The sequence below is a fragment of the Spinacia oleracea genome, chromosome 3 (genome assembly GCF_020520425.1).
Source record: "Spinacia oleracea cultivar Varoflay chromosome 3, BTI_SOV_V1, whole genome shotgun sequence".
Lineage (NCBI taxonomy): Eukaryota > Viridiplantae > Streptophyta > Magnoliopsida > Caryophyllales > Amaranthaceae > Spinacia > Spinacia oleracea.
Window position 1 is genome coordinate 146619609 of NC_079489.1, and position 22399 is coordinate 146642007.

Genomic DNA, 22399 nt, shown 5'->3' on the forward strand with positions numbered 1-22399 from the left:
AGATGCGGCTAATTGTTATGAGTTATAACAGGGGCACGATATACCATTGTTTATTTTATTTTATACCATTGTTCTTTTTTCAATACCATTTTTTTTTTTTCGCAGTTGTTTTCATTTTTGATGTCATTTAAAGTTTAATGTATTTATAGAATTGACATATTATGTTTTTACGTACTCTGTATCGTATACATAACAATTATTGAGATTTACTTCCTCGATCGATGATGGTAGGGGGAAATTAATGTGATCAATAGATGAACAAAAGGCAAAAAGGCAATTTTACATACAACGTAACTCTTTAATTTTTATCTCTCAAAATCTACAATGATTTGGTATGGATCAAAGTGAAGTCAGCCATACATTAGTAGCAAATCTAAGGACCATGATAGTATGACGAAGACGACGACGACGGAGGTGGAGGTGTTGATGGAGAAGTTGATGTAATCTTTTCTAGAACGTGGAGGGCGTCTTTCATTGAGGGTCTCTTTTGTGGCACATTTGAAATACAATTATACCCTAACTTTAAGCAACTTAACAAAGCCTCCTCTTGACCTTCCAAGTCACCCCGGATAGTCGGGTCCGCCATCCGGAGCATCCGAGTCCGATCCTCCAACCCAACTGCCAACTCGGCTAATACGGGCGGCCCATATTCGTCCGATATCACCACCTTACCCGTTAGTAATTCAAGTAGCATCACCCCGAATGAGTAAACGTCCCATTTTGAGTTCGGCTTTAGGCTCCGTAATGATTCGGGCGGGTGGTAAGGTGAAACTGACCCGATGGAGCTTCCACTCGGGCTTGGGGTGGCCCCAACTGAATAGTCTTGGAAGCTCTCCCTTGAGGCTGTGGATCTTTTGCTACCAAAATGACGGGTTGACCCGCCGGGTATAAAACTAAATTTACCCATGGATAGTCTCTCAAGCCCAAAATCACTAATCTTGGGCTCCATATCTGCGTCCAGGAGTACGTTATTGGGCTTGAGGTTACCATGTACATTCTTCTTTTCGTGAATATAATTTAGTCCACGGGCTATCCCTTTTGCTATTCGGAGCCGAACACTCCATGGTATGTGACATGGTGAGGACCCGGTTTTTCCTGTCAATTACAGATCAAACATATTAGGGTCTACTTTCACTTTATTCTTATTGTTTATTAGATCAGACTGGAAAATTATATCAAAAAAGTAAATATCAGACCCGAACATACCAGATCAGATCAGAAAGAGTCATAAAATACCATATCAGAAACTAGAAAAAACAGACCAGACTAGGTGAAGAGAAAAGAGCATTACTCGGTACTCTTTGTTTCCGGAAACGTTAGGGCAGATGTATTGCATATTAGTCAAATACTTCAATGCATGCTTCTTAATTACTCTAATTTGCATTTTTAAAAAAAATATAGTTAATGAAATTTGCATCAACAAAATTTAAAATAAAATATGAGGTATGAACCTTTGCATTGAAAAAGAGAGTCAATGAAGTAGTTTCTAAGTCAACACCTTTTCTCGTTTTCAATGGTGAATTGATTAACTTAAGACAACTACTCCTTAGTTCTTGTAATATTATAATCACATTAATCTAACAAAAATAACATAATTTGAGCATTCCTAAGATATGACTTGAGTCACTTTGACTTTTTCTATTTTATAAGGTCCAAATGTCATAGCTTGCTTGTTAAACCCTATAAAACCAACTTAATAGAAGTCTAAAAGGTTCATAATCAATGACGGAGCCAGAAATTTTATGTATTGTAGGCGGAAAAATAAGGTCTAAGTTATTTTGCATTAAAAATGATTTTGATATTAAAAAAAAAAAAAAAATCTATGGGGATGGGGGCAACCCCGATTGCCCCTGTCTCCGCCACCGTTCCTAAGGAGTATGATATTTTTATAGGATAAATTGGTTATAATTAATTTGATATTTTTTTCTTTGTTTTATGAAGGAAATGGGTGTAATTTTATTGAATGGACATAGACGAATAAAAAAGATGAACAGAATTTCAAAAAATTAATAATAATATGAAACCAAAAAAGTTACAGTTCTTTGTAATAAGCTAGTTGTACGTACATGCAGAAACTGCATGTGAAAATGGGAGTAATTCCAAGTATCATTAATTCACAAGGTGTAATTTCGTAATGAAGTTAAAAATGATATGACGTTCGAACACATCATATACAGTATAATCTTTTATTTATTTATTTTAGTATTTTATTCATTAAGTTAATATGTAATTACCTCATTCTTGAATACTCGCAACACTTGCAACACTTTCTTTATTGTAACAACGTTTTGTTGTTTTTCACTCACGCTAACCCTAATTGTGTCAATTCTTTTTTTAAAAATTAAAAAATAATCTCATACGGAGTACTCCATACTACCTAAAAACTTACTCCATACAAAATTACGAGCAAACATAAGTGTTTTGAATATTTAGAAACGGAGAAAGTAATATTTATTTAATCCAAAAAAGAAAAAAACAGAATTGATAAATACAAGCGATTTCCTTCAATAATGCTTGAATATTCGTAAATTCCCAAAATACGCTACTTTTCCACTTATTTCTCACTCTACCGTCCACGTCAGCAACAAAAGCCGGTCTAATTTTTTTTTATAAAATCTACAATAAACCGCTATCTGAAACAGCGGTTTAAAGGGGTAAACCGCTATCTGAAATAGCGGCTTACGTATTTAATGAACCGCCATTTCAGGTAGCGGTTAACCGCTTAAAAAATCGCGCGGTTTTGTTTTAAAACAAACTGCTATCTCAGATAAGTAGATAACGGTTTATACCATTGAACCGTCATCTGAGATAGCGTTTATACCATTGAACCGCCATCTGAGATAGCGGTTTGTTTTAAAACAAAACCGTCAACTCATATGGCGGTTCAACGCTGAACCGGAAAAAATATTACTTTTCTTTCTATCTTGCTGACGTGGACGATATGTTGAAAATTAAGTTAGAAAGTAACATATTTTGATAATTATTGAATTTTTATGCAATATTGAAGGAAATCGCTAGATAAATACATCCATCCAGCAGGCCCCAATAAGAGTAAATATAGCAGTGAAGTGTGAACCTAAAAACAGAAAATGTACAGTTACGTGTTTAATAAGTCTAAGATAAAATTGATAATGGGACCAAATAAAAATTGGCAGGCAGTTCAACTTCAATGTACAGTTACAGTACGTGAGAATTAACACCATTAATTTACGAGCATTTAAAAATAGTGAATGATTTCCGTTACAACCACTCTACCACCTCTTGTTTCCTCCTCAAATCTATTGCAATGTGTCCCCTTCTTTCCCCACTTTTCTCTAAAATATCTTTACAGTACATCATTATTGATGGAGTTATTTTATTTGTTAAAAATGTTCTGGTCCAATTAGGATAATTACAAGAAAAAAGGACCTTTAGACTCTTAATTAAATTAATTAATAAATAATGGATATTCGTAATAATTTAAGAATGTACGACAAAATCTATCATGTTGAACAGTGTTTTTCGTTTTGAATGCTTAGACTCTGTTCTGTTCGACTTATTTTGACTTATTTCAGACAAAATAAGTTCAGATAATATAAATTCAGCAAAAATAAGTTTTTTCAGTTATTTTTACACACAAATAAGTTTATTTCAGACAAAATAATTTTTTTTCAAATAAAATAAGTTCAGATAAATTCAGTTAAGTTCAGATAATATAAGTTCAGCCAAAGTAAGTCCAATAGAACGGAGCCTTAATAATTTTTAAATGACGGATTATGCACTAAATGTTGCAATACTATTTTCCTAAATTTAATTATAATCCCTTGATAACTCTTTATTCTTTCTAAATATGTAATATTGAATCTTGTTTAAGGATTAGAAACAATACATTAAGAGTCTGTTAATTTCAACTTAATACGTATATTAATTTGTTGACTTATTTTAGCAAAATTAAGTCTGGGTAAGTTTATACGAAGTATAAGTTTTGATAAGTTGAATTCAACAAAAAAAAAAGTTTTTTCCAGCAAAAAGTAGTTCACTTAATTTCATTCAAATTCAATTGAACAAAACAAAGTCTTTTTGAACAAAGGTTAATTGACTCTTATGAAGGATTAATATTACTATGATTGACTAGTTCATAGTTTGCCTCCAAAATTCACATGAATTACAAACCAATCACATTCATGTTCTGTTTTTTCTCATGATTGTGCAATCATCCCTTTATAATGAAGTAAGTAGATGACAAGTTTGTGTGACATACTGCTTAAGCCAAATTAAGACATGGACCATACCTAAAAGACCCCCCAAAAAACCAATGGAAAAAGAGCACATACACCATTATACATACACCCAAATCTGATTCAAAATAAACGATGAGAACAAACCTAGATAATTACTCTATTCGTTCATTGAAAATATTTTGGTTTCTATCAAAATAAACGACGAGAGCAAATTCCAGATAATTACTCTATCCGTTCCTTGAAAATATTTTGGTTTCTATCAAAATAAACGATGAGAACAAATTCCAGATAATTACTCTATTCGTTCCTTGAAAATATTTTGGTTTTTGTTTTATGCGTTTTACAATTGCAACTTTAATCATTGTTATATGTAGTTCCATATAAATAAAAGTTATAAAAGTTATAAAAGTTTAAATTTGATACAAATACGACAAGATTATACAAGATAATTTACGAGAGGCGGTCAAAATTTTATAAATTTGACCAAATAAAAAATAAACTGAAACATATTTATGGAACGGGGTGAGTAGTGAGCACATATAGCCATATAGGGAGTATTATGTACGTTTTAAACATTTAAAAAGGCTTGTCAAAAACAAAAGGCAAATACAAAGTCAATTACAAGATCATAATAAAACACATGGTCTAGCACTAGATTTAAAACTTCATGAGTCAAAGTACGTGAGCTATCTGGAGAAAAGGAACTTTACACCACATTCCTTTAACTTCCTTACTACTGTACTTATGGAGTAATTTGTAAAGTATTCTTAAAATAATCATTACTCCGTACTTGCTAATAACGATTTAAACTAATAATCTCTTCATTACTAAATCATACCTCCGTTTCATAATGTTCTTTACAGTACTCTTTTACACAAAAAGTAGGAAAAGAGAGAACACATGATTGTAAAAAGGTAGATTAGTACAAGAAAAATATACATAAGATATTGGTGAGTATATATGTGTAAAAGAAAAAAAGATAGCGTAAGCGAGAACGCGTCAAAAAAGTGTAAATGTTGTGGAGTAAGATGGGTAAAATAATTTTCATGTTCAAAAATAGTACTTCGTACTTTGTATAAGGACTTTGTTAAGATCATCATGAAACGAAGGTAGTACGTACTCTGCAGTAATTATCACTTTAACTAATTTTATAGGGGTTTAAATGATTGTCGCTATTAGCTAGGTATAAATGTAACTAGCTTCAACTTGGATTAGTTAAATAATTGCATTGCTCACTTTATGGAATTGACTTTGAGATATAAAGACATGCACTATGCAAAGAAGTACAAACACTGCCTTAATTAATTCTAAGCTTGTATGATAAAAAGATTTATTTTGCAGCTATGTGTAATGCCGTAGGCTATTGCTTAACATAACTGCTCATTATGACATGCAGTTCCACCAACTCCTTCATTATAACTAGTGGTTATAGATACGGAGTAAACTCTGTTGTTCAAATCTGAGTTACTTACTTCGCCACATTTTAGGTTATGTTCTGTTCGACTTATTTTGACTTATTTCAGACAAAAATAAGTTCAAATAAATTTAGTTAAGTTCATATAAGTTCAAATAATATAATTTCATCAAAAATAAGTTTTTTAAAACATTTTCACACACAAAATAAGTTTATTTCAGATAAAATAAGTTCAATAATATAAATTCAGTCAAAATAAGTCTAATAGAACGGAACCTTACTTGCTCTATTCTAACTCGAAAACTCACAGAAGTTGATAAAATGAAGCAAGTGAAATGAGACGGACAAAGAAACTGTACAAAAAAAATTAAAAATAAAACAAATGCATTCATCTAAGAGATCGCTAAGGTATTGACCTGGTGGTGATAGTCTGTGTACGATAGTTCCCAGTTCGAATACTACTCCCCCATTTATAAAAATTTGCCCTTAAAAATAAATCCAAAATCCAAACCATGCATGATGCAATGCAAGAAACAAGAACACAAAACCAGAAGAAAGAAGAAGAAAAGAGAATACAAAACAATAAGAAAAAAAGTACTCACTGTAACGGGCGTTGGCGAGGCTACCATTGGAAACATACTCGTAAATCACCAACTTCTCATCAGAACCCCAATAGAACCCACGAACCTTAACCAAATTCGGATGAACAAACTTCGCAACGGCCCGAACATGACCCTCAAAATCCTTCATCTTCTCCACACTATTCGACTCCCCAACTCTCCTAACTGCTAAAACAGTCCCATCTTCTAGAACAGCCTTGTATGTTATGCTTGTACCACTTGCTCCTAATATATAGGCTGACGCTTTTAAAAGCGTCTCTAATTCTAACTCCATCTCTCCTCCATCTACTGTTACTAGCTTTCCTTGCTGTTGTTGGCGTTGCTCGCTTTTTCTGTCGTCGTCGGACCTGCATTCTGATTCTGATTCTGTATCGTCGTCATCGTCGTCGTTGTTGTTATCGTCGTTTTTTACTTTTCGAAGACAAGACCATTTGGATATTCCTTTTGATTCCGATGACGATGAGGATGACCTTGATGTTGACGACGACTTATGAATATCATCTCTCCTAAATCCTGCTGCTGAAGCTGGACTTCTGTTATTCAGAGTTTTTACAGTGTTTATAATGGTGTCGTCGTCGTCGTCACTGTTGTTTTTTCTTTTACAAGCGTAGAGGAAAACCATGGCGAGGATTGCAATCCCGGTTAAATCGCCGACGACAATGGCGGCGATTATACGAGGGCGAAGTCCATGATCTTTCTTCGGTGGGGGGTTTTCTTGATTTGGGCCGCCGTCGGGGGAGGTGGCGAAGGATTTGGGAATGGCGGCGAAGGCGGGTGGTGGAATGGGCTGACTTGTGGTGGCGGTAGGGAGACTAGTTGGACTTGAAGGGATCGCGCATGGGTTACCCGAAGGGGGCCCACAGAGATCCGGATTTCCGGCGAAGGAATCCTTTTCCTGAGAAACAAACACATTGGAATCCGGAATCTCACCGGTTATATTATTGTAGGAGAAATCTAAAGTCGCGTTTTCTGGTATTTTATTACCGAAAATCGGAGAAATATCGCCGGATATCCGGTTGAAGGAAAGGTTAAATCTCTGGATTTGTTCACCCCCTAAATCAACGGGGAGTGACCCGTTTAACAAGTTGGAGGATAAATCCATAAACCGAACCCGGTTAAACCCACCCGGAATACTCCCGGAAAAATAGTTACCCTTCAAAGAAACGAAGCTTAGATTTCTCAACGTCCCAAGATTCCTCGGAATATTCCCGGCGAGGGCATTTTCGGAAACGTCAAGCACCTCCAAACTCCGTAACCCGCCAATAGAGTCAAGCAGTTCCCCAGTGATCAAGTTATTTGACACGTCAAGAACACGGAGATCCGGTAAGCTAAATAGCGAGTCGGGGATTGACCCGTTTAGCGAGTTGGAGGATAAGTTAAAGATTTGGAGGTGGTTAAGGAGGCCGAGATCGGCGGGTAATGACCCGAGAAGTTGACATCCAGGAAGAGACACTCCTACAACACGAGGGGTGTCTCCTCCTCCTCCCCAACCGCCATCTAAGGCGGTCAAGTTAAAAGAACTGCTATTACTATTACTACTACTATTACAACTGACGCCGCGCCATAAACATGGCGTGGCGTCGTTATAATCCCAACCCTCTAAGACTTTTAGAGGGTCGTTTAAGATGGAGTACTTGAAAGAAAGAAGGAGAACACCGTCGGAATTGAGACTAGAAGAGATGTGTATTGTAGAGAGGAAGATGATGATGGATAGTAGTAGTAGTAGGATGGTTGATGATGTTGGCATCATTTCATCATCATCTAGGGAACAATTATTCCACCATCTTTAAGGGTTAAAGATAGATAAATTGGAAGAAAATAATGTTTAAGAGTATAATTCTTTTTTCAAAGGCAAAAAAAAAAGAGGGGCAAGTATGTATGGGGGGAGAATATTTGTAAGGGGATAGGAGGGGAAACCATGTGAGGAGGAATTTGTTTTATGAAATTAAAGAAGTAACACTACACAGCTCACTAGACAGTAGACACTAGTTAATTAACTACACCCAAATAAACTTTTTTTTTCTTTCTTTTAATACCTCGTTCAATTATTATACTGCTTCCCTTCACATTGCTGAAAAAGGGTAAGTAATAAATTACATATGTCCTACTTAACTTCTTGGTGTGACTACAAGAGGGCAAGAGGCAAAAATGATCAATAGGAGTAGTAAGTAGTTGACAGATTTTCACACTTGGTTACTACTTCGTACTTCCTACCACTATAGATAGAACAGGTTTTAAAAGCTGACCCGATCTGTAAGATTACCTATAATCAAGCTTTACCGGTCTATTTCGATTTGAATAATTCTAGATTCTAGATCGACGTGCACTTGGCTCGAATTCAACCTGAATCATTTCGACTCAGATAATTTCAGGCCTGAAACCGACCTAGACTCGACCAGAAATCAACATGAAACCAGTTAGACTCGGTAAACTAACATTTGTAATTGTTATATTTTTCGATCCAAAGTCAACTCGAACAGATCACCAGTTATTTATATTTAAAATAGATAGGGTATAAAGGTTGACTTATTCAGATTTAATCAAAAGATACACTTGTTTTTTTCATACTGTTCAAAATTTGACTTTTTTACATCGATCATTTTTCCTAAAAAAATAAAAATCAAAGTCAAAGTCAAAGTAATATTGAGTAGCTTATACGAATAATGGCCTTAGTCAAAAGGTTTTAACTAATAAGAAAAAAAGAAATACGTATCAGCTTTAAGATAGATTTCGGGATTTTTTTTAACAAATCTCTATTATATAAGTGAAGAGGTGAAGTTATTTTAGTAAATCCACTTTTAATGTCCTATTGGATTACTAAAATACCCTCCACACTTATAGAAAAGATAATATAATGACAACCTATCCAATAGGAAAAATCCAAATAAGCATTTTAATCAATCTAGTCCATTAAATAAAATCTTACCGGCCATTTTAATCAATCTGTTTATATGCTTTCGGCTTTATCTAACTTATATGTTTCTTATATTCGCACACATCACAATTATATTATATTTTTTACATGTTATTTTAGGTTATAATGTAATTACACAAATCTGTTTCTTATATTCGTACGCATCACGTGCATATAAGACTAGTAATGTCCTGTGGTAAACACTTGCTAAAATTCATCATACTATCCAAGAAATTAAATTATTGAAGATATGAATTTTCACCTTATTTTCACTTACTCTAGGGAAAATATGTTCAGAAAAAATAAGAGTTACTCGTGAATATAATTTATAACTACTAACACATTAATATAAGTAAAAATCAACTGAATAGTCTACCCTAATTAAGAAAACAATTGTTTTCAATCATAATTGTACAATTAAAAAATATAGACATTGTATTAAGACTATGTTTTATTCGACTTATGTTATCTAAACTTATATTATTGGAATTTAACTGAATTTGTCTAAATTTATCTGAAGTGTAAAAAACTTATTTTGACTGAAATATAGTATTCCGTACTTATTTGTGTGTGAAAATTGTATGGAACAAAATTTTTTTTGCACTTAAATTATCTTAACCGAACTTAGCTATCTGAACTTATTTTGTTTGACATAAATCAAAATACGTCGAACAGAGTTCGGTATCGCTGCCAGTTTACTGTTTTTAATTTTTTGGTTATAAAAGTCATATGGTTTATATTGAATCGTGAACTAAAAAATAGTCATACTTATAGTAATCATGTTGATTTTGAAAACTGAAAACTATTTTTTGTGATTTTCTTATTTTGATTTAGTTTTGTAAAAAACAAAAAATTGAAAAAAAAAAAAAAAAAAACACCGAACGGAGCCTAAGCTATAGAACAAAGCCTAAGTTTCACAATTTCCTTGTTTAGGGATTTTTCTTTAAACTTAACGGCCAAATTGCCAAAAATAAAATGTGGATGAGAAAAAAGAAAAAAGAAAGGAAAAAAACGATTATGCAATGCCAGATAAGATTTTGTTGGTTGAAAATTGATTCCCACGTACGTATTTTCAAATCTTCCCATCATAATTGTAGAATCATCCCACGTACATTCTAATATACTCTAGAAAAAGTTTTAGTAAATAATGAATTAATGATATACTCCATCCGTCCCGGAATACTTACAACGGTTTGACGTTTTCCACTATTCACATAATTCACTTTGACCCTATTTCATTTATAATATATGAAAATAAATGTTAGTATATAATATATTGTTGGCTTCATCTTAATATATATTTTCAAAATATTAATATTTTATAAGTTTTTATAATATATAATTGAAGATATTGGTGGTCAAAGTTGTGCATTGGCAAATGTGTTCAGTAAAACTGTTGCGAGTATTCCGGAACGGAGGGAGTAACTAATAATCTAGAAATTGCAAAACAAAAGAAAAAGTAAGGGATGAGATGAATTTTGAATCTTTTTTACTAGGTTATCTAGTAATCTGCGTATGATTACAAATCAATTAGATCATTATTCCCAAACTCTATTATGAATTTCTGACCACATACTCTATATTCTATAATCCCCTCTCATGATCTCTTACTTCTCCAAGCTTAGGTTATGGAAGAAGGAGAGGGAGGTATAATATCAACAACAAAATACAAATGTTTCATCATAGGATAACACATGATATCACTAGAAGAAAATCGGGTTCTAGCGATTGAACTACATAGTCACAAAATCAATTAAATCCCTCGTAAAAATGAAATTGCGACTCATCAAGTAACTTTTTTTTTATAGATGTACTTCATATTCATATACATGTTCCACTACAAGAAATTGTACTATTAACGACGGGAAATCCCGTCGTGAAAGGCCAATAATCGTTGATTAACGACGGGATTTCCTGTCACGAACCCGTCATAAAAGGGGGCCGTCGCTAATAGAAATCCCGTCGTAAATTCGTCGTAAACCCGTCGTAAAAGACATTTGCGACGGTTATTCCCGTCATTATTTGGTTGTTAGCCCCGTCGCAAAAGGATTTTACGACGGGATTTTTGACCCGTCGTAATTAGGTTGTCGTTAAAGATACAAATTATTGTAGTGTTCATATTGATGTGCTTCATATTTTTTTTTAGCCATTTAAAAATAAATTCTCATTTCATCTATTTTTAGACATATTATACATAATACTCCTCATTTTATTATTTTTTTGTCATGTTTTCTCCAGTTATCTTATTTTCTCATTTTGTTTTCTTATTCTAATATAATTCTACTATTTTTATAATTTACCATTATTTTCTTAGAACAATCTACTACGTACTATTTACATCAGTTTATTATTATTTTCTACAACAATTCATTACTTACAATCATTTAATTGGTTTTTTTGGAAAAACTAGTGAGAACTGAGAAGCATGTGCCATGCACTTGTTGGACCGACACACATTTATAAATTTTACTACTCATATTTTAATTAAGTTGTTTTCTATAACTTAATTTTTTTTGCTATAATGCAATTAGGCAACATGCTTGTATTAAAATTTTAAATTTGTCATTGCACACATATTAGCATATCTAAAAATCAAGATTATAAATTAATTTATATTTGCTAATTAGGCAACATGCTTGAAATGCCGGCCTCAAAATTATCTTAAGAACTCCCTATATTATATTGACACTTAATTAATTACAACGTGATGAAGTTTTTTGGATGAACTTTTATCTAATTCAGAGTACACTACTACGATATCTCATAATCATATCTATCATATCCCCTCCGTATTTTTTTAGGACTCACAATTACTATATCCGATCGATAATTTTTTAGGAGTCACAATTCTATCTTTGGAACTTTTACACTCACTCCCCAATTGTTTATTATTTTTTACTTTCCTATGTCCCCACTTAAATCATAATAATTCTATTTTTGCTAACTTTTACACCCCACTTATTTTTTTATACTCCGTATTTCTTTATTGTCAACTACTCCACTTGCATCATTATATCAAATTCAACTATGATTAATTAATACTTGTTCCGATCAACATGTGACTCCTAAAAAATACGGAGAGAGTATTAAACTTGATCCATGATCAGCACTTGACAATCATAAAAATAAAAATGAAATCAACTAAAAAGAGATTGTTTAAACAAAAAATAGAAACAACTAAATTGAGATTGTAATAAGTAATTGAATGAAGGGACAAAATGTGAACAAAAAATTACGCAAAATGTTGCAACTCTTTCGGCTTTTTATAGAGGTGATGAAATAAAATGTAACTATATTTTTAAGGAGGTGTACTCGGTCGATCTGAAACTTCTATAACATGACCTATGGAGGAGTGTGTAAAAATCGGTCCGGACAGAAAAAATGGAGTAGACTGACCGGTCTTCGAGTCGAGAAATAATACTTTTGGACTTCATCCTGTTCCGTTCCAAATCCCCATTACAAGAAAAAGCTAGCTCATATAACGACGTGACCAAATCCGTCTCTAAATTGGTTAAATCCGTCGCTATATGTGCTTAGGGACGGATTACATTCGTTATTAAAAACCTTGTCACTAATTCAATTTAGGGACCGATTCCATAAAATCCGAATCTAATATTTAGAGACGAATTTTTGAATCCGTCTCTAAAATTTAGGGACGAATTCAAAAATCTGTCTCTAAATTTAACAAGTAAAAATAATTTCTACCTATTGTTAATGTTCGGTTCAACTCGGTCCCATTACTAGTTCGAAATCTCGCTTAGTTCAACCCGATCCAGCTTTGCAAGGGGAGGGGATAAGGGGAATCGAACTTGTGACCTTAAGGAGAAACTCCAACCAACTACACCAAGTACAACTTGTATACTTCTATGTGTGAAATTGAAAATAATTAAAAGAAATATTATGAAAATTTGTCTGTAAATTAGGGACGAATTTAACATTCTGTCTCTAAATTAGGGACGGGTTTAAAATTCCGTCTCTAATTTAGAGAAATTGCTAAAACACATTAGGGACGAATTTTAAAATTCCATCTCTAATTTAGATCTAACTTTCTACGAAAAGTCTAGGAGAAAAAGCGTTAAACAATTAGTTTTCTCTATATATTTTTCTTTTTTACCATATGTTGCAGAAAAAACAAAAAATATGTAGAAATTATTCTCAACCGGTCCAAACCAGACCGATTTTTCGGGTCCAATTATAACCGGTCAGGTCTCCAGATTTTAAATCATCAAATTTCCGGTCTTCAATTCTGTGCGGTCCAGATCGGTTGGTTCCGGTCCGGGTTTGAACCGGTGAACACCCCTAGACCTACGAAGATTGATACGGTGTATCTTAGCCTGTTTCTAGCAAGATTATTTTTTTTGTATTAGCACCCGATTCACCCTTATGGCTAATCCGGATTCGGGGCGAGTTCTGGGTGGATAGGTTTCAGCCCCCTCCCAATTGTTGTTGTGGGGGATCGAACACGAGTTCTCCCTACCAAGTTCAGCCCCAATCACCACTAAACCAACATACAATTGGTTGTTTCTAGCAAGATTATACATGCGTTCGACTCGTACGGCAGGCTATATGTGTTTGTCCATTCCCAAAACGAAAATAAAACTTTGTGTCTTTGGTTTATTTTTGTTGGCCCAGTACTTCAGTATTCGGTCTTTTTGTTAATTAGCTGGAGTAATCGACCAGGACATACAATTTGGTATGATAATGAAAGACTAATTACCTCCTTGACCTGTATTCAAATAATTCAATTACATAATGTCAAATTCAAATATACTTCAACAAAGTCCTTTTCGAACAACTCAATATGGGTCTGTCTAGGAAGTACTATATATATATTCTTTAAGACGTACCTTTAGGTCATAGCCTGATGTATTCTATAATTTGTACTTTTCAAGATCAATAAATCTTTCATCTTCTGGTTGTGGACGTATCTAATTAACACATAGTTAGTGAACCACGTTAAACTTCCTTGTTCTTTATTTACGTTCTTAATTATTTTTCTAGCCAGCTTCCGTTATAATATGAACCTAGATTCAGTGTTTTTACAAAAAATCGGATCTTTGAGAAGAACAATAGGGTTTGATCCGACCATAACATCAAAGGGGAACATGACGTAGATAAAAAAGAGTACTCCGTAAATTATCAGTTACAGAATGACAACAAGCGCATTACAATGTTACGAGTAATAAAGTTGCAATATATGATAGTAATTAAAAGTGATAAAGGTGACAACTTGCGATAAATTATTAACCGGTATTAATGACAATGGTAGGCTCGTAGCATATTGAGTGAGTATTATTTATTGATGTTGGTATGTTTTATATGAGCAGTAGGCTGTAGGTTTCCAGCTTATGGCATCCACAATAGATGTTATGGTCGGATCCAATTAAGTTGTCGTCAATTGCTCACATGCTGATTGCTCAGTAGGAACTGAACAAATTTGGTTACTCCAAATTAGTACAGTATTATGATACGTTTTCAACTCCATAGTGGTACCAAATTGGTGCAAATTAGTCATAAAGGTACGGAGTAATTAATACAAACAACAAAGGAAAAGTCATGATTTAAACCTGTTACATATATATCGTATACATGCTCTCGTGATTTAAACCTGTTACATATCGTATACATACTCTCAATCTTAACTACTACTACGTACGTTAAAACCTCATTGATATCGATTAATCGATAAGAGGAAACCCCAATTTTTTTTATGTGTGAGAGGGTGGTACATCCAAGTGGTACAATTGTTATATAAGAAAGTATCATTCTAGCTTTCATTCACTATATACATAGCTAATTAGCTATCTTCTTCTAACCAACATAAGTTGGTGGAGTTGGTGGGGAACTCACCTTGTGACTTGGAGGTCACAAGTTCGAGCCCCATCAACTGCGTAATGCTTGGGAGTGGCTCAAGCGATGACCTGCGGAGCTGGGCTGGTTCACCTGTGCTAGGTGCTGGTTCAGTTAGGGTCCCTTTTTCTTACCTATTAAAAAAAAAAAAAAAAAAATTAGCTATCTTCTGATCATTATTGACTTAACCAGCGGATGGGGTCGGATCTTTGAATCACTCCAAAGGTAGTTAACGTATTTACGTTCGGTTCTTTTTGGCTTAGTTGCAGTTTCAGGATATATTTGACTGTTCAGATCAGTTCAGCTCTAAAAAACAGGGTCTTACTATCTAGTTCCCTATCACATACTACGTACGTAAGAGACAAAAGATCAGATTAGTACCTAACACTGTTCCCATTCCACACCCAAAACATATATATAATCCGTAGTATTTTGAAATGATGAAAGTGATGAAATTCTACAGAGTAAAGTTAATAATTAATACATCCATTTTGTTGGCCGGTGTGGGGGTCGGATTTGAATGATTGAAGAGAAATGTACGTAGGGTTCTTAGAACACCATGATTATATATATCTTCCAACTTGTTTTCTGAATCGCACTTCCTGTAGCTAAAAAGTCAATATTTTTTGGAAATTTCGACAAAATTCAAGGCTGCAGATATTTCACCTGAAATTTTCTCAATAAGCTTTGATTATATACGTAAATACTTATATTTAATAACTTATGGAGTTATCCTATTCAACAAAAATTTGCTAAACCTTAAATTACTTTTATTGTCTAAACGGGATCCAACTAGATATACACCTAGTGTACAAAGCATCTTGTATACCATGCTTTTTTATTGGTTGAAATGGCATATTTATTGTCTTTCATTTTCATTTTTTAGTGGGTTTGATGATGTGTCAACAAATTAATGATGGGATATATATTAAACCCTAAAATTTCTATTCGAGATCTGAATAGTTATTGAGCAATTCTAACATTTGAATTGGGATGTAGATCGCATTCGAAAGTATTTGTGTTAACCTTAAAAGGCGTACGCCATTATAAACCTGCACGGTAGGGGTTAAAATTTGCTTATAAGACATTTACCTCATATAACAGCGGCATGTTATTCTTATGAGATCTAACCAAGTATTATCCACTATTCATCTATAATTATTTTTATATCAAAAGTTAATTACCATCATTATCCCATCTCTAAATTGATGGATCTGCAATACGTATTAATATGGAAAATTAATACTTTCCTTGAGAATCTGATCACTTTCTTTTTAATCATGTGACAAGGAATACTTATTTCTCATTTTCCTGCAAAGGTAAATCTATCTAAGATTCTGATCGAGAAGTAGTGATGGCTAATTGGCGATTACTTCCAAACTAAGGTTTCATGCTTATTTTCTCCAAAAGTTATTATATATTACTCATATTATTGAATAATAATTTAACCGTATTTTTTTGTTGGATTAGAGATCGAGACTTTAAAATTTAAATGATGTAAACGAGATTTAATTTTAGATTTTATTCACAGTATTCAAAACTTTAATCAACTAATTAATTAGTTGACCATCTATTACACGTAAATAGTTAAACGTATTTAAATTACATCGGGAAAGATATTAAAGAACTGAGGAAGTATTATCTATTACGTCCCGGCCTTTTATATCTTTTGTGAAATTAATTTGTTTTACATATAGCTTACTGCTAGTTACTGTGGCTGATTGATTGATTTTGTAACGTTATGTTAGTCGTTATTATGTACGAGCATAATACTTTATTATAATTAAGAAAATAAAATTAAGTACAATTATTTTATTTTATTTTATTTTATTTTATTTTAGGTACAAAAATATACTTATATTCTGCATTTGCTGCATGTCAGGGAAACAAAAACAACAAGAAAACAAAGGGAAAATGGTAGAATGTAAATGTCATCCCTCGTCATCTTTCTTGATTTGTTTCCCTAATTGCATATGATTAAAGAATCTTCATTAGCAGCAGCTTTTCTTTACTTTTATTATAATCTGTTTTATTATTTAGTTATTAATTAACGTTAATTTGATACAGAAAAGATCTAAGCTAGATACAAAAACCTAGGTCATGCAGTTAATCTTAGTTGTCTTATACTCTTATACCACATCTTAAGCTTTTGACCATTAACTAATTCTATAGATTACTATTAATTAATAGTAAAAATATATTCGGAGAACATATTAATTAAGCGCATTTTAGTTAACCATCTTTATAGTGACCAAACTAAAAACATTGTACTTTGCAGTTCTCGATCTCTCTCAAACCCTAGTCCTATTACTTAATTTTAGAGGGACTTTTATTGCTTTTTACAGGTGAAAACACACAACCTTTGTTTAAGACCGTTGATGTTAGCATAAAAAAAAAACTATTTGATTAAAATTAAATATAAGTATTTGATTGAAGAGTATAATTAATAATAGTAAAATATAACTATTTGATCACGTTGAATCACTACAAGATGTTGTACTATTAAGGACGGAAAATCCCGTCGCGAAAGGCCAATAATCGTTGATTAACGACGGGATTTCCTATCGCGAACCCGTCATAAGAGGGGGCCGTCGTTAATAGAAAATCCCGTCGTAAACCCGTCGTAAAAGACATTTGCGACGGTTATTCCCGTCATTGTTTGGTTGTTAGCCCCGTCGCAAAAGGCTTTTGTGACGGGATTTTTGACCCGTCGTAATTAGATTGTCGTTAAAGATACAAATTCTTGTAGTGAATGTTATTTGATTAAAAAGTATAATTATTTGGTAAGAAATTGATTTTATACCTAAGGCCGTCTTATACAAGTGTTTGTATGACATTTTTTTGGTGCTTTTTATTCTTCCATAGTTCCATAGTTCCATTTTATTTGTTTGCAAATTTACAATAACTATATATAACGGTACAAGTTGGTGGGTTTGTAGTGGGGAACTCACTTCGTGATTTGGAGGTCATACGATCGAGCCTCATCAGCTGTTAAAGGTTAGGAATGACTCAAGTATAGGCCTAGGTGTTGGTCTAATAGGTCTGGCACATGCGAATATGCGATATATAAATGTTGGTTCAGTATGATCATTTTTCTTACCTACTAAAAAAAATTACAATAACAATTTCCCCTTTTTGAAAATAATTAAATTTTCTCACTAGCTCCAAAAACATAGTTTTTGTTCTCCTCCCTTCAAAAGAGACTTTTTATGTCCCCCACAATGCAAGATTTACATAATAATTACTCCTTGCGGTTTTGATAAAGGAAACCATTTTCTATTCCACTTTTATGTGTTTTATTAATAAATTGATTTTACAATGAATAAAAAAATAAATATTTGCAAAAATGGGTAACTTTGTTTTATCCTTTCACACTTTCGCATCATGTTAAAACTTTCAAACCTGAAAAAGAGAGGCTATACCTCCTTTTTCTTTATTTTATGTCTAATCTTATTTTCCTCCTAAATCCTCTCTCGTCTTGTCTTCCTTTTTTTTTTTTTTTTTTTTTTTTTTTTTTTTTTTTTTTTTTTTTTTTTTTTTTTTTCAAGAGAGAGTGGAAAAGAAAGGGAGCATAAAGCATAAGATCTTTAAACAGAAAAGGAAAAAAATAAAATGTACGGAGTAAATTAACAAAAGACCATCTCATTTGATAAATAACGTACAATAATGTTCACAAGTAGATTTTCAGATCATTAATACTTGTGAACATTATTGTTAATTAATACGCTTTACAAAAGTTTAATTACATGCTCCCTAGCTTCGATCCCTAAATAAGATTGTTTTTTTCACGTCTGAATTTGACTAGCTAGCTCGTAAATAAATAATTAATGTTCTTCAATGTTCAATTCTTAGTTTTGTATGGGCCAATCACCTTGACTATTTTACCATTCTAGCTACTTACTACACTACGTGGTACGTAGCGTAGTACTTTATAATTAAATCATAGAGAATGTAAATAATTTTATGGTATGTTTGGATATGGGCATTTCATTTCAAATGATGAAATTGGCCAAATTTCCTTGTTTGGAAAGAGATGGAATTTGTCATTGGATTTGGCTCAAATCCAAGCCAATAAAGAAATAAGCCCATATTAATGAATTTGAAATCCCAAGTCAGATGATGTAATTTCAATTCCTTTCTTCATTCTCAACTTCTTTTCTCTCTCCTCTCTCAAAGCCAGAAAGTTCTCTCCTCTATCAAGTTGGCCACCACCACCGCTTCAGCCACCAGATCTCCACCACTCTCTCCCCTCTCTTGCAATCAACTTTCTCCTTCACCCACCTATATAACCGTTGTTTCCATCCTCACGATTGACGACCATAACCACCATGTCTCTCCACTAAGTTCTAAGACTCCACCGCCGCCGCAGCCACCACCGCCACCACCGCCACCACCTCCAACTCCTTATCTTCTTGCTCTACGACCTCCTTCAAGACTATCATCTACATAACCACCACTTCACCACCATCACAGGCAACCACAAATGAAGAGATTATCAATTGTACGTTCTTCGTTGACGTTAAATTCAAAGTCGTCGTTCCTTCACTGCCGGAGCTACTGGCGGCTATGCATCCCTAATTTTATTGTTTGGTTTGCTAATTCATTTATATCCTGATTTTCAATTAAATCGGATCTTTTTCGTTATGAAAAGGTAGCAATAGGATTTCAATCACTTTTGATTAATTGTTATTGGAAAAAATGATGACAATCACTATCCACATTTTCATCGTTTTTGGACAATCATTTTTCAATTTCCAAATCCATATGAAATTTAATCAAATTATAATTATCTGAGATTACTCTACAATTATTGTGGAACTTTCTTTGGCAGCATGGTTGTGGATTCAGTTTTCGATATTTCTTTTATGAGTTGAAATAAACCCTTCAAAAACACTTCGTACCACTTACTTACCGAACACTGTGGTGGAACTGAAATGCGGGAATTGAAAATATTGATATTTTCCAAACACGTAATTTGGAATATAATTTCAGAATTTCAAATTTCACTTTTGAAATCCAATAATTCAAATGAATTTCAGTTACCAAACACTACCTTAAGCGAATTTGATCTCATTGAAATAGGAGGCCATACACTCTCACATACACTTACACTAATTAATGACGAATTACAAGTGTAAAGTTTAGTTTTGTTCGACTTATTTTGATTTATTTCAAACAATGTAAGTTCAAATAAGTCCAGATAAGTTCAATTCATAAAAATTACTGAGTAAGTTTTTTCAGACATTTTCATACACACATAAGTTTATTTCATACAAAATAAGTTTTTTTTTCTTTCTAGATAAGCTCAATTAAGTTCAGATAATATAAGTTCAGACAATTAAATGAACATGATAACACCAATTCAACCAACTTTCTATTCACTTGATTTTCACTTATTTTTCCTAAATGTACTTTATCTGAATTTATTAAAATTTATCAAAACTTATTTTAGTTATAAATTGTATTTTTAGATAACCCATATTTTTCATGAGTTTATCTTATTTAAATGTAGTTTTACTTATCCAAACTTATTTTTTCCTAAAATAGGTGAAAATAAGGTGAACATAACATGACCTTAATTCTAAGTGAATTCATAATTAGACTAGTTTACTTTATACCTTATTCTTTAATTTACACCTTAATTAAATACAAGCTAGCGTTACATAATGGATATAACTAATAACTCCTATCTTTTAATCATATTTACTCTCTATTCTGTTCGCTAATTATTTAGGAAAAATAAGTTTAGATAAGTTCGAGAAAAATGAGGGTTGATCAAATACAATTTACAATATATTAAAAGAAGTTTTGATAAGTTCAATAATTAAGTTCAGGAAAAATAAATGAAAATCAGTTGAATAAAACGTGCTTTTGATTACAAAGAAAAGCAGTCAAAGCATAAAGAGCCAAGTCATTATCTAAAGCACGTGGTTAGTGCACTCACAAGCAAATGAAATTACAAGTAACTAATAATTCCTTAATTAAGATCAAGTCTTAACTTTAGGGATAAGTCTACGAACTATCTAGGGAATCAAAACACAAGAATGTGGGAAAGAGTATTCAATTCGAACACTAGAGCGCTTCCTTTGCAAACTTTGATGGGAAAAGTGGAAAACTAGTACGGAGTACTCTCTCAACTCCAAGAAATGCATTGACATATGAATTATGAAGTCGTCCCCGTGAATTAAGTAAACCCATTTCTTCGTGTTTGTTACCCATAAATTAAACAACGATTGAGCTTATTGATGTACTCTTTCCATTCAAAATAAATCAAATAACGATGTGATATGTACTCGCATGTAGGGTGCAAATGAGCCGAGACTCTCAATAAATTACTTGGGTTCGGGTTCGGTTAAAGCTCGTTAATATTCGTTTATTTAATAAATGAGCTGAGCTGGAACAACTTTTGAAACTCGTTTAATAAACGAGCTTAAACATGAACGTATATTCGTTTATTTAGGTTCATGAACAACTCGTTTATTTATGTTCATGACAAGCTCGTCTATTTGTTCATAATCAAACTTTCCATACATAATTGTATGATTATAGATAAAAACTGTATTCTGACTTAAACTTTAACAACCAAAAAGATAATAGAATAAATAATATTTTGAATTTAAATGGCTAAATTAGTGCACATTCAAAATTATATTTTCAAATGGTTAAACTTTAAAGTGCAAAACTCGTTTATGAACCCGGCTCATTAATAAATGTAACGAGACGTTTATGAACCATTCACAAACACAAAATATCTTAAATGAATCGAGCTTGAACAAGTTTTGTAGCTCAGTTGAAAGGTCGGGCTCGAGCTCGCCTAATTTATGAACATAAAACCATGAGTCCATGATGCTTGGGCAAGTGCTAATTTATTATAACAGATGGGGGAATCAAGGAAGAAACATAAACTAGATACGTTTTCAAGTGGCAATAGGAGGAATAACCCACTTATTTTATAATCTAGAAGTTCTTTGCTACATCTTTCGATGTGGAACACAATACTCACACTTACTTTCTAACATAATTATTCAACTTCTTTCAACCCATAATGAATGGCCGTTCTTACTTAACCAAGTTATTCCCCTACGGTCTTACAACCAAAAATTGATAACTCCGCTGGTATTAGAGTAAATTTTCACTTTTATAATTTTAAAAGTAATATAATTCAAATTGAATCACGAACTAAATTTAAACAGTTTTAGATACGTGTTAATAGCTTCATATAAGATATATCCAAGTTCAATTTACGACTAATTAAAATGACTTTTAAACTATCAGAAATAATTCAATTAAGAGTTACTACAATACTACGTATATAGATTAACTTTAAATAAGTGAAATTAAAGCTATAAGTGAAAAGCTAATGAATAAAAACATTCCCCTA

At 32.8% G+C, this 22399-nt stretch overlaps 1 protein-coding gene across 1 annotated transcript; it reads right to left on the bottom strand.

Moving 5' to 3' along the window:
- Positions 1 to 228: 228 nt before the first annotated feature.
- Positions 229 to 8372, bottom strand: LOC110777261 (probable LRR receptor-like serine/threonine-protein kinase At4g37250). Its single transcript, XM_021981866.2, has 2 exons — positions 6237 to 8372; positions 229 to 1095 (listed from the first exon to the last, which is right to left on the bottom strand). Exons 1-2 carry the CDS (start codon positions 8002 to 8004, stop codon positions 374 to 376), a joined length of 2490 nt encoding a protein of 829 aa, XP_021837558.2. The 5' UTR covers positions 8005 to 8372; the 3' UTR covers positions 229 to 373.
- Between the last annotated feature and the right edge of the window lie 14027 nt (positions 8373 to 22399).

Excerpts from the sequence above, each read along its gene's own strand:
- LOC110777261 (XM_021981866.2), bottom strand. The coding sequence starts at position 8,004 with ATGATGCCAACATCATCAACCATCCTACTACTACTACTATCCATCATC. Across the intron at positions 1,096-6,236 it reads CCTCGCCAACGCCCGTTACA|GAAAAACCGGGTCCTCACCA; the intron begins GTGAGTACTTTT and ends TGTAATTGACAG.